Genomic DNA, 13,313 nt, shown 5'->3' with positions numbered 1-13,313 from the left:
ATGATAGATTTTATTCTGCATATGAAGATAAGTGAGTCTGTGAAGAAAGTAAAGGAACTGGATTTCATAATCTTTGATAATCTCCACATATGCAGATAATATCTACTAACAGCAAAAGTGATGTTTGGGATTGGTGAGAGAAAAATAGAACTTGTTCCCTGCCATTTATTATGCTGAAATATGAATTATATAAAGTGACACTGGCCAGATAAGCATGTCCAAAGTCAGCCCTGTTTTGACATTAATAGGTTAAAATTTTTCCTTGAGATGTTGGCTCTTTTATAGAAAATAACATGTTTATACATTTTATATATATATATAAATTGTGTGTGTATAATAAAAATTCTTATGAAATGTGAAACACAGAAACCATGCCCATCTCAGTTATTTATCTCTTCTAATCTATATTCACTATTTTTCTCAGTTTTGCAGTTAATCGTTAATGGATTTTTTTTTTTTTTTTAAAGCCCCACAAAAATGGTGTGTGTGTTTTGTTTTTGTTTTTTTTAAGAGATTCCTCAGGGTAGAACTTGCACAAATAATATGGCAGTTCCTTAAAGGGTTTCCTTCCCTAATAGCATCTGGAGATATCTGGTAAAAATGACTGTTTGGGACAGATGTTATCTGGATTGCCTTCCTGTGTAGTATATTTCTTCTGCTTTTGTTGCATAAGATAATATTTTGAACTGAAACACCAGTTCCATCATGTTGTACTACTTGAATATGACTTTATTAAAAAAAGTGTCAATAGATATTGCTAAATAGTGGCGTGTTGCATACATTAATAATCTTTCCTTTTTCAATTATAGGTAAATTATACTTCTTTTCAGATGGCATTCTGTTTTCCCATCCCCATCATGGGAGCATTACTGTTTCAAAGAATCATATGGATTCCATTAAGTTCTATGATGGGGTAAGTGCTTCAGTGGTTTGCAGTTATTGTCATAGATTGTCTTTAATTTATTTTTTTACAGGGGTATTTATGAAGTGCTGTATATACTCGTTCATTAGCCCGTTCGTTTATAAGCCGACCCCCCAAAATGGATAGGTAAAAATAGCAAAGATTGTATGACCCTTTCATAAGCCGACCCTATATTTCAGGGATTGGAAAACTTTGGCTCCCGGCCTGTCAGGGTAAGCCGCTGGGTGGGTTGGGACGTTTTGTTTACTTGGAGCATCTGCAGGCATGGAGCTGCTCAGCTCCCATTGGCTGGGAACGGTGAACCGTGGCCACAGGGAGCTGAGGGGTTCCATGCCTGCAGACGCTCCAAGTAAACAAAACGACAATGTATTAGATATTCAACTCAATGATTCCATAGAGTTTAAAATAATCAAATTTTGGTGTAGACCCGTTTATAAGCCGACTCCTGCTCTTCGATGCGTCACTTTTTTACCAAAAATATTCGGCTTATGAACGAGTATATATGGGAATTAGCAAAAACATGTTTGAATCTTTATGATAGTGTTTGCAAGACGTGCAGAATATTGTTGGCCTTCAGTAGAATGCCATCTAGATGCTTCTTGGACTCCAGGATACAAATTCCTATTCTTTGTATTAGTTTTACTGCACTTTCATGATGGCTGAACTGTAAGTAGGACAAGATTTTAGGATGGGAACTTCATCATGGATATCTTTGTAGTTTGGGCTGCTAGCTTTATTTTATGCAGTGGAAAGGGTTGTTTTTTTATTAACTTTTTTATTCATTTCACAGTATTTTTAAAAAACTAAGTAACAACTGTAAATGAAAACAAAAAATGTATTTTACTTGTTTATACATCTAGCAAACTTATTTTAACCAGATTTTTCATTTTTGTGTTTCAAGTCATAGCTCCAGTCACATGGTTTGTAGATGAAGTGCTGCAGCTATACCAAACATTTTTAACCTTCAGTCAAATGTTCCTAGCAGTGTACCACTTATCATTTAAAAGGTCACGAGGCATGTCTTTATCTACTGTTGGAGACATTGTGTAACTGACAGTGTGAAAGGGATAACTGGCTCACCTTTCCCAGGGAGACAAAAGTGAGGAAGAAAAGCATGCAGCATATGTGTTCTACATTATTTTATACATTACAGTTAATTACAGTAAAGCACATGAACCATTTGTGACGGGTTGGACCCCTTGGGAAGCCACCTGATGTGCTGAGATACCCCTGAGTCTACCTGTTTTGCCAGCATGGGCCCCCTTTAATCTGTTTTGCTGAGCCAGGCTCTTAAAAACCTCCTCCAACACACACACAGGCAGGGCCACACCCAGCTGCAGATCAGCTCTGGGAAGACTCCGCTTAAGGGACTTGTTCCAGCACTCAGATGTCCACCTCCCTTGGAGTGCAGACCCAAAGATATCTTATGAAATTCGCCCCCGCCCTCAATGTGGAGAGAGGTGTGCACACTTCTTGACCCCCTCTTCTCCCAGTTACAAATTACAGAAACTGGGTTTAATAATAAACAAAACAAATTTTATTAACTTTAAAAGACCGATTTTAAGTGGTAAAAGGGGTAACAGAACAAGGTAGATTACTAAGCAAATGAAATCAAACACACAAACTAAGCTAGTTTCACTAAAGAAATTGGTTACAAATAGTATTTCTCACCCTAGATATTGTTGCAGGCAGTTTGCAAAGTTTCTGTGGTTCAGAGTTCCAGTTATATTCCTTTTCAAATTGGACCCCTGTCTCAGTCTGGACTCCCCTCTTGCCTTCCCTTTTGCAGTCTTTCTTCTTGGGAAGACAGGCCACGGAGAGGAGGAGTGTTGTTTGCCTTCCTCCCCCCCCTTAAATAGGATTTACATAAGGCAGGACTCCTTTGTTTCCCAAACTGGACACCCCCCTTCCCTTCCCTTCCAGTGGAAAGTTACAAGAAGTCCCAGGTAATGTTTTAGTATGAGGTGACAAGACCACCTGACCCTGTAGTATCACAGCATCCATGAGACAGTGGCAGTATGGAGCATCCACAGGAAGGCCAAGCTTTTCACGATTCATTGTCCTCACTGATGGGCCATCCATGCTGTCTGGCTTTTCCATTGTTGTACCTGATGTGTTCGCAGTGGGCTTCACCCAAAGTAGCATAGTTGAAATACAGAAACATTAGTCAATATTCCTAACTTCGGATACAGAAATGATACAGGCATACAAATTGTATAATCACATTCAGTAAATCATAACCTTTCCAATGAGATCTCACATGAGCCATCTTGCATAAAGTACACCTCTACCCCTATATAACGCGACCCGATATAACACGAATTCGGATATAACACGGTAAAGCAGCGCTCTGGGGGGGCAGGGCTGCGTGCTCCAGCGGATCAAAGCAAGTTTAATATAACGTGGTTTCACCTATAGCGCAGTAAGATTTTTTGGCTCCCGAGGACAGCGTTATATCGGGGTAGAGGTGTACATCTGTTATGTCATATTCATATCATAAGCATATTTTCATAAAGAATATGGAATGACACGGCACACCATTATTTTAGCAGACATTGGCTTTTGCCACTTTCTGACCAAATTGTTAGTCCATTACATGATGATGATTTGCTGTTTCTGATGTATTGCTTTGATGTGACTTCTGAGAATTAAGAATTGGGTTAGTGTGGACAGCTCCATTTAAAAGTAGACAAATCTGTTTTATCTACAGTCGTTTCTTGCTTTCATAGTTTATTACTGAGAGTGGGAATGTGAGATTACTTTGGATGAGCACAAAGTTTCATATGTGCACTAAAAAGAAAAGCACCTGTTTTTCTTCAGTCTCAAGTACTTTAAGTAATAGTACAGGGACTTCCAGGGAGCATTGTGTAGATATGATTTCATAAAGTTAAAAAAAGTAAAATACAAGAAAGGCGTGTGCTTAAAGTTGAAAAGCACAACAGTAGAGACCCTTACCTTAGCTGCCTTTTCTTTAATAGCATATTGACCGACTCTTTGTAGTTGTATGAGTTATTTTAACACTGACCTTCCTTCTATTGTTTGATTCAAGACACTCACTTTTATAAAACTCTGGCTATTTATGGGGTCTGGCTATCATTTTTGAACTGTTGCCAGGTTTGTGTGCAAAGCAAAACCTTGAAGGAGAATTTTATTGTTTAACTGAGTTGGCATGAAACAAGGGTGGAGAGCTAAAAATATTAAAACACGACAGGAGGATAAGGGGATTGTTAGTGTACTGTTTTTGGAAGGTAGAGTGTAACAATAATATAGATGCAGAGGAAAGGATAATCATTTGCACTTCCAAGCGAGAAAGTATTACAAACAAGAGTAAGTGAGACCTCAAAGTAACATGCACATCTTAGAAAAATCTATATTTTAGAATTTTATAACTTTTGTTTCATCTTTTAATTATAACTAATCCTAGTAACATTGTCAACCAAACAAACGTGGGTTTGGAAATTGATTTGCGACTCCCACTCTTATGGCTGCTGAGTTGACATGCCACTTAATTTCCAGTGAGTTAGCATGGGCTGAGCTTTGTCCTTTTTAAATCTTGATGCTTTTCTCTGAAGAAAGCCATGTGCTCTCCATTCTCATCAGAGGAAGATTATTACTATGACTTTTAACAAAAAGTACAGGAAGATCATAGTAAACTATAAACTACACAAAAATGCATGGTCGAAAGGGGTACCTAAAAGAACCATGACAGCACCTCTTAGTGTTTGAGCTGTGTGACCCTCATAACCTAAACTTTTGGTCTGCACAAGAACATTTTCTCAAACTTCACTGTCATTTTAAAAAAAAGTGAACAAAAACAGTAAATTCTGTAAATGCAGAAACATCTAGTTGCAGTACAAGTTTTAGATACTGTTCAATCACTTGGCATTGTATTTTAAAGATAACTTCTTCAGTTTAAGCTTTGATAGTTCAAATGCCGCTGATCTCTAATGGTGCTGTGTCCAGAATTTTTGTGTCTAGCTTGATTTCATCGACATAAATAATGCCTGGGTAGGACTAACGTCTCATCAATTCTGAGACTTAGTAGTTTTAGTTGTTCTTGAAGGCACAGTCTAGGATATATTATAAGGCTTTTTGTGACTATTGACCTTTTGAATAGCACTTTGCTTGCTGGCTAGTGAGGTTTATTATCTTCCTTTAGAAAAGAAATCTTCTTGGTGTACTGCCATATATTATGCTTGGAAAGCTTCTGTAAAGCTTGATTCTGTTTATTGCATTGTTAAGCAAATATAGTTACATAAAACACAAATGGCTTGGGAAATTTACTGTGTTCAACAAATGTCCAGTGAACGGCAAAGTAGCTGTTATCTTTTCTGGTTAAAATAATTTGCCTCTTGATGTGGGATTCCAAACTGTTGCTGCTGACTTGAGGCTTGCGTATGGTCCCATTTCCACAATTGGATTGTTCCACATTCACTGATGCTGTGGAGCTGCCATTGTGGTAGAGGTGCAGTGCCCCAGAAGCGATGGGTACCACAACCCAGTTCAAATGGGGGCATGACACACAAACTCACTTCTAGGTCAAGCTCCAAGGGTTTTGAAGTCCAGGTCTAAACGTTCCTTACGATAGAGAGGTAGGTAATTAGAGGTGAGGAGAATGAAGTAGTTTCTGTAGTATGCAAGGTGATTTTTAGGGAAAAAGAAGAAAAGGGAATGTGGTCGTTTTTGGCATCCAGGATGGATTTCATAAAAATCCTCCTTGACTTTCTCTCTCCCTTCAGTAGTCTGAGTGTTCAGTAGCCCGGATAGGAATTCTGCTTGTTGATGGCTATGTTGAAAGACTTCCCCAGATTGAGGCATTCATATTTAAGTATTGACCAGCCTAAAATTTGATTCCTTCCCAATTATCATTAGTAGGATACTGCAAAATAAAAATGGTATTTTTTGTCTACTAGCTGTCCGAGGCAAGATCTACAACAATACTAAACTTCCCTCTCCAATCACACCACCAATCCTCCCAGGATGCAGTGTTTGTGATCCAGAATATGCGCACACAAAACTTCATTATGCTGTACCTGTGGTATTTTATTGTATTTAGCAAGGAGGCTAGGAGTCAAATTTTTTGAAAAGAGAACACCTCCAATGTCCTGCATGAATTTAGAGTGATAGAACCTTACTTTCTACTTTTGTAAAGTAGAGATAATTTTATCTTCATTACAGGATACTGAGGCTTCATTAATGTTTGTAAAAGCATCTTGAGATTTGTTGGATGCAAATACAACAATTTTATTAAATCAAAATGAGATTGAAATTGACAAGAATCCCATTTTAATGAGTTTTAGGGAACAGGAATCTCATCAGTTGCAATTTTCTGTTGGCTTACAAGAATAGAATTTTGGCAGTAGGAATGCTAGACTTATTTATTTGAACTTAGGGCTGGTCTACACCCAGCCGCTAGTTCGGCGGCTGGGGATCGAAGTTCTGGGTTCGACTTATCGCGTCTGGTGTGGACGCGATAAGTCGAACCAGGAAGTGCTCGCCGTCGACTGCGGTACTCCAGCTCAGCGAGAGGAGTACCGCGGAGTCGACGGGGAGCCTGCCTGCCGCGTGTGGACCGCGTCTGAACCGCGGTAAGTTCGAACTAAGGTATGTCGAATTCAGCTACGTTATTCACGTAGCTGAATTTGCGTACCTTAGTTCGACTTGGGGGGTTAGTGTAGACCAAGCCTTAAACTCTGTAGGGGGCTTTATGAGAGAAACATGGCACTTGCAATATACTTACATGCTGCATCTCTACTGGCAAACCTTGTAGCCATACTTCACTACTGGCACAGTTCCTCTCATGGTAGTAATTGTGAAATCTGTGATGTAAAGGAAGCTTTCCTAACTTACCACTATGCTATCCATTTTAACCTTCAATGTTACATATTTTGCCTTTTATACTACCGAAGGAGGTGTGCCAGCAGAGAACTCTGGGGAACTACTAGTGTAGAGGAAAATAGGATATGGATGGTTGTGGGTTGCCTAAACCTCAAAGCCACAGTTGAACGCTTCAAGAAGGAAATTTAACTCTTAAAGGGTGCAGAGATTTTTCGAAAGGCAACTGGTCTTTTTTTTGTTTTTGTTTTTTTTAAATCCAGCTGACCAATCTTGAAGGCCCCTTTCAAACTTATGTTAACTCTTTAATACCACAGGAGAGAGAATTTGTCTTATGACTGGGTATCTGAAAACCCTATCACTGATTATGGTGGGTCCTTCTCCTACGTTTCTGTACTGGAACTCTTTTGGCATAGCTGTTGCAGGCTTGAAAGGATGCACCGTAAATGTGACTATAAAATGCTATAGATTGGAGAAGTAATACACGTAAACATAACAAAATGATATAACTTTTCGTTTTGAATTATCAAAACTGTTTATTTTAAAACTTCCTTGTATTTCTTTCCTAGGATTCTACCAGTGTTGTGGCTGCTCTTTTTATAGACTTCAAAAGTTCCTTGCTTGCTCATCTACCAGTTCAGTTCCATACCCCAAGCAACTTCCTGATGATTGGACTTTTCCCAAAATCAAAGATCTATAAAGCTTTTTATTCACAGGTAAAGTAAATAAACACCATCTTGCTTTAAATGTAACGAAAATACCCATAATGTTCTATGTGATGTAAGGATAACGGAAGATGTTTTAGGAAGCAAGATAATCAGGTGGTTAGAGCAAGGGAGTTGGGCTCCTAATATGGGATGAGTCACTGAGATTCACCATGGGATCTTGGGCAAGCCAGTTGACTTTCATATGCCTCAGTCAATGCAGCTATTAAGTAAAATCAGCACCTGACTGAAAATAAAATCAGATTCTGGATTTAAGATAAGCTCTCAAAGCTCAACTTCTCAAAGTCTTAATATGACAAGTTAGAGGGTAGCAGTTTTCTGAAGGTGACCATCCATTGTAATCCTCTCTTTCTGTTAATGATGTGACCTAGAGCAACTCTACCACCCTTCCTCCTCACCTCAAGCTTCTGGAACTTAATTTATAAGCATGATTCCCTGGGTCATCTAGTCCAGGTCCCGGGGCCTGGGCTATATGAGGCTTATATCTAGCTGCTAATCACCAGTGCCTTTTCTCCCAACAGTATGAGAGAAATGTGACTCTGCGCTTGATTCCTCAAATCTTGTGTGAGAGAAAATCTTTCTTAACTTTTGTAGATGTTCCTAGTGATAACTTTCTAATTATGATTGTCATTAGCATATTACCCCATAGTCACTGTTAAAGTTATCACTTGCATTCTCTTCTAGCCAATGAGTTTGGGCTGTAGAGTATAAAGACTGTAATAGTCATATTTCAGGTATGGCACTGGTGTATTTATTTTGCTACAGTAATTATACCTAGTTTTTGTACTATCTAAATCAATCATGATGTCAAATCTATCTGCTGAGTTAAAGATAAGTTTAACAACACACAGAAGATATTTTTTATGAATATTTGAGACCAGTGCACTGTCTTCTCTGTAGATGGAATGATAGCTTGCTTTTTAACATAGTGCTTTATATCTTCCCAGTGTCTCTTTCCACTGCCTCCTGTCTCTTAAACTGTTGGTTTAATTTGTGATATTCGCAATCCCTAGCAACCCAGAAATCATGTGTCGTCTTGTTTCTCTGGTTCCAGTTTAGTAGTTTATCTAATTACTAGCCAAATCACGTTGGTCAGTTAAACTTATCCTTATAGGAATCATGAAGAAGTAGAAAAGCTCTCCTTATGAAAGAGGAGTCATAAATCCTGGAAAAAGTTTTGAAGATCCTTTTAAATGTGATCATTAGAATAGAAAAACTTAACTTCCTAGATAATTCAAGTAGGAGGAAAATGTATGTGTTTGAATAGTTTGTTCTTACCATTCTGTAATAGCGTCCTCTGGAAGTATACTGTACCAAGAGAGTTCTTCTACTGTTATCACTTACATTAAGAGGTCCTGATGCTTGAAATTGGAATGGTTTGTTGCATATTTCTGGTTATACACTTATGGATCATGATCCTAGGAGGTCTTTAAAGAAGATAAAAGCTTCACTTGTTTAGCTTTAGTACTGCCAAGTACCCCTTCAATTGATACTCACCCACAAAGTAGATTGTACTGGAAAGTGTGGAGAAGGCTGTTTCATAAGGGGCATTTTATAATCATTACATATTTAGGTGCCGAGTCTGGCAGAACAGTCTGAGGATTTTAAGTAGGCCATTGAAATTCTCCAGTAGGACATTAACACTTCAAAAAAAAGTAATATGTTGTCTTCAATAATAATGTCATAGGTTTTAATTTTATTGTATGCATTAGGATTTCAAAGTAAAAAGCATCAAGTGCTGAGATGCCGAATTGTTGTTGGAAGATTGTCCTCTTGTCTCATCTTTTTATGTCTCAGCAATTTATACTGAAAAGTGTGACTGTAGGTGTTGCCTTTACTTAGAAAGAGGATGGAAAGACCTTAATCTTCTGTAACGTCTGCCCCTGATTCCTCTAAATCTGACTTCTGGGCACACAGTGCCATTCGTAGTAGCATGACTTAGATGAATAAGATTTAAGCCATTGTCTCCAAAAGTTAAATCAGCACCTCACTAAAAGTAAAACCAGGTCAACGTTTCAAAACACTTGACTTTGAAGGCAATTGTACATAAATCTAAATAATTTCTTACATTTGCCTTGGGATTGAAGAAACTTGTGGGAAGTGTTGAAAACATCTTTAGTCTCATGTTCCCTCTCATGGTCTGCTATGATTTAAAGGTTGAATTTATTACTTCTGTTTGCACCATTTTGTCCCTTTGAACCAAACCAGTCCAGTGTGTTAGGTACCATATTTTAATTACCACTGGAAGCAAAGGAAATGTGGAGCTTCCTCCTTCTGTTTCAGGAGTTTAATATGATTATTCTGTCATAACAGCGCATATGTTTGTGGGATTTTCATTGATAAAAAACAAGCTTAGAGCTCTGCAACTGTTTAAATATCCTCTTCTGCTCACTGCAATTCAATGTTATCCAGGCAATAGGCATTGAGTCCTGTGTCTTTTATCAGTGCAGAAGCCATTAATGTGAACTCTTCTGGCTTTTCGTATCACTGTCCATTTTAGAGTCCTTTCTAGTTTAAGGAAGCAGAAGAAGCCTATATTCACCAAGAGAGTTCTGATGGAATGGTATGAATGTCCTATATCTGCACATCTCTTGCGATGCTATAGACTCTAGAGGACTATAGGGTTCCCTCCTTTTATACTAGGAACTGAGTTCTTAGAAAGAAGGCTTAGGGGCTCTTATTCTTTTGAAAGTTGCAGGACTTCCACATTCCTAAAGGAAGTGTGTACATATCCAATTCCTGTCTTGCTGCAAGAAGTTGGATTGTAAATACTTAGTGCTTATTAGCAATGAAAGTAGAAGTATGACATGACTTGTGTAATTATATCGTGTTTTAAGAGTAAATGGTGCTGCATTAGGTGAGCGACTATTTCACATAGAAGTATGATAGAGCTATATCTTAGAACCATTTCTCAACTTCCTTGAGATATGCATTATTCATTGGCATAGTTTAGCAGCATTGGGGTTGAAAAGGAGCTAGCAGTTGATGGCGGAAGGTATCTTACTTCATTATGCTGGTACATCCGTTGTGGGACTGGCTTAAAATCTTGAAATTAGGTCTTGCAAGTCACATTCATCCTCATTTCTCTTAGTAATGTGGATCATTGAAGACATAACTCTCAGAACTTCAATTTCAGGTAAACTTTTCTGGTTTGTCCATTTTGTATTTCACACAGTTTAGCATCCACAAGTAATGTCACAGCCCAGTTTGTTTGCCATTTGGTATACAGTTTGCCCATTCTTTTTGCCTTGTCTCAGTCCCAGGGTGGTGGTAGTGGGATGCTTATTGTAAATCTCAACTCTGCATCAGGAAGCTACCTGAAATCTGTATCCATTATTTTCCTGTAAATGCATGAGTACTGTTAAACATTTATTTGGCAGTTCCCTGATTTTGTTTTTGTTTTGCGTGCCCTACATTCGGTAAACATCTTTCCTTCCAAATATGTATGATTGTGGCTTCTCCTACCACTCAGCTTTCTCAGTCATGGGATGGCTGGAGGTGGTTGTTTAGTGAGGGGCTTTTCTGTTTTAAAGAAAAGAAGCATTCTGAGTTGGCATTATAGGTAAGAGACTTAATTTCCTGTATGAAAGAAAAATACTTTAAAGAGACTCTTTGATGGTTAATATACTAACATTTCAAATGTGTGAAAACCAAATGAATTCAATGTTTTGAGGCCTGTTTTTTTGTTTTGTTTTCAGGTTTTCTCCTCATGGCAACAGACAAACTCAGGAATATCTTTAAAGGTGATCCAGGCAGATTTCCTATCTGTAGAACAAAAGAGATTGTAAGTTGATGTTGCTCATCTTCATGAATTCACGTGTAATGATATGTATAGTGTAGTGTTTTCTATTTAACATTCAGCCAAACTATGTGATCTCTCAAGCACTGTAGAATGTTTTACAGCTGATTCACTTGAAGAACCAGAATGATGATGAAATATTAGGTGTTTTAGAGAAAGTATAAAATTGTTATAACTTTGCACTAATTTTTTTACCAGTATTTACTACTTGGATATGTGGATTAAAAATAGAGGAAATTGGCAGGGCTTGTTTTGAATTAAACAAATTGGTGTGCTTATTTTAGACTCTCCAATATGCAGAAGCTATGTAATGCCTTGTCCTATCCTGCTGGGGAAAGATGGAGCCAACTAAAAATGGCCGCTAGCCTCCCAGAACTAGAGAGGTGAGTTGGGTTTTTTTGTAATTTCAAAAGATCACGTTTCCAAGAATGATTACAAAGAAGATGTCATATTTTAAGACCTATTGTTTCTCTAACCTCTTCTTAATAAATAATTCTTATGAGATGCAAATATTAATACACAGTCTAAATATTTTTCCCTTTCTGGGAGATCTCTATTAAGTTCTATATCCAGTAACATGTTTCACTGTAGTCAAGTTACAGCTATTCATGTGGAGGGGAAAAATCCACATTGTCTTGATTAGAAGATAATACAACTTCACTTTTAAAAGGTTTCTGCAACACTTTGCGGTCAGCAGTATAAGTCGTGAGCCAGTAATGAGAGCACACCTTCCTATTTTGTTACAACAGTCGGAAAGCATTCCTGTTAGCAAAGCAGAAAATGATAAGGTAAGATAGCGCCAAAACAAAACCCTTAAAACAACTTTTTAAAAAATGAATAGGAAAAAAGTTGATAAAATACTGTACTTACACCTTCACTTCTCTTGTCTGTAAAATGTAAACAGATCTTTTGCTTTGCAAATGTATTTTGCACTGCATTTATTCAATTAGCCTTGCATTACATGCAGCTCTTTCAAAGGTTGGTTGTCCAGTCACATTCGATTAACTGTAAAATATAAAAGACATGTACGTGACATATCTAAATAACTAACTATATAATCAAACTTATATTTAAAGCCGTTGTGCTTCCTTCTCTCAGTCTTCCCACTGTTTGTTGCTTTCAGTGGTGGTGTTTTGTATTTAGGATTTAAGTTTCTAGGAGAAGGGAACTTGTTTTATCTGTTTGTGAGGTGTCCAGCATACTTTTGAGCATTTGAAGAAAAATAATAATGACAGTAATAATAATAATAAATATGCCTTTTACTTTTACTTTAGGTGGTTATCACTATTATAACAGGGCTTCCAGGCTGTCACTCCAGTGATCTGTGCGCTTTCCTGGTCACTTTTAACAAGGAGTATGGAAGGTTAGTGTAGTTTTGGTTCTACTTTCTACAGCAGTCATCAAAAAAAAGAAAAAAGCTGGTTGATTTTTCCATTTTTGTACCGAACAGCTCCTGTGATATTCAGGAAGGATGTGAAGTGATTAGGTTGCTAGCCATGGATTTGAGAGACTTGGATTCAATTCCCTGCTCTGCCACAGACTATGTGATCATGAGTATTTCACTTTGTCTCTGTGTCCCTTGGTTCCCCATCCTGACAATGGGAATAATTGCACTTTGTTACCTCAAAAGGGTGTTGTGAGGACTCGTGCAGTAAAAATCATGAAGCACTTAGATTCCAAAGTAATGGCCGTTGGAGGGTGTGTGTGATATAAGTATCTTAGGTAGTTAGATATTATTCTATATTAAGAATGGGAATACCACAGATACCACAAGAAAGTTAATTCAAATGGCCAGTTGTGACTGCTGTATGTCCATTTGTTTCAGTTTTCTGAGACTGTTCAATTCATCTGTAGGATTAGCAGTATCTCCAAAATGAGCAGATGAAACATTAGATGTTAGGCTAAAGTGACTGGTCACTTGGTGATTTTCTTTGTCAGCACTTTGAGAGAACAGGTAGAGAGATTTCGTTGCTTGTTTCCTCTGGTGGTGAGTCTTAAAGCACATATAACTCATCTTTTGTGTAAGAGGTCA

The 13,313-nt window shown here is 37.8% G+C and overlaps 1 protein-coding gene across 1 annotated transcript in view; it reads left to right on the top strand.

The window, feature by feature from the left end:
- Nucleotides 1-13,313, top strand: part of DNAAF9 (dynein axonemal assembly factor 9) — a 131,069-nt gene that overhangs the window by 83,759 nt on the left and 33,997 nt on the right. Inside the window, exons 21-26 of the mRNA XM_065405753.1 lie at nucleotides 810-913; nucleotides 7,327-7,473; nucleotides 11,181-11,266; nucleotides 11,566-11,664; nucleotides 11,952-12,069; nucleotides 12,556-12,644. Coding sequence (XP_065261825.1) covers nucleotides 810-913; nucleotides 7,327-7,473; nucleotides 11,181-11,266; nucleotides 11,566-11,664; nucleotides 11,952-12,069; nucleotides 12,556-12,644 — 643 coding nt within the window. The remainder of the gene's footprint in view (nucleotides 1-809; nucleotides 914-7,326; nucleotides 7,474-11,180; nucleotides 11,267-11,565; nucleotides 11,665-11,951; nucleotides 12,070-12,555; nucleotides 12,645-13,313) is intronic.

Source organism: Emys orbicularis, chromosome 5 (genome assembly GCF_028017835.1).
Source record: "Emys orbicularis isolate rEmyOrb1 chromosome 5, rEmyOrb1.hap1, whole genome shotgun sequence".
In the NCBI taxonomy this organism is placed as follows: Eukaryota; Metazoa; Chordata; order Testudines; family Emydidae; genus Emys; species Emys orbicularis.
This window is presented reverse-complemented; position numbering and strand designations above follow the sequence as displayed.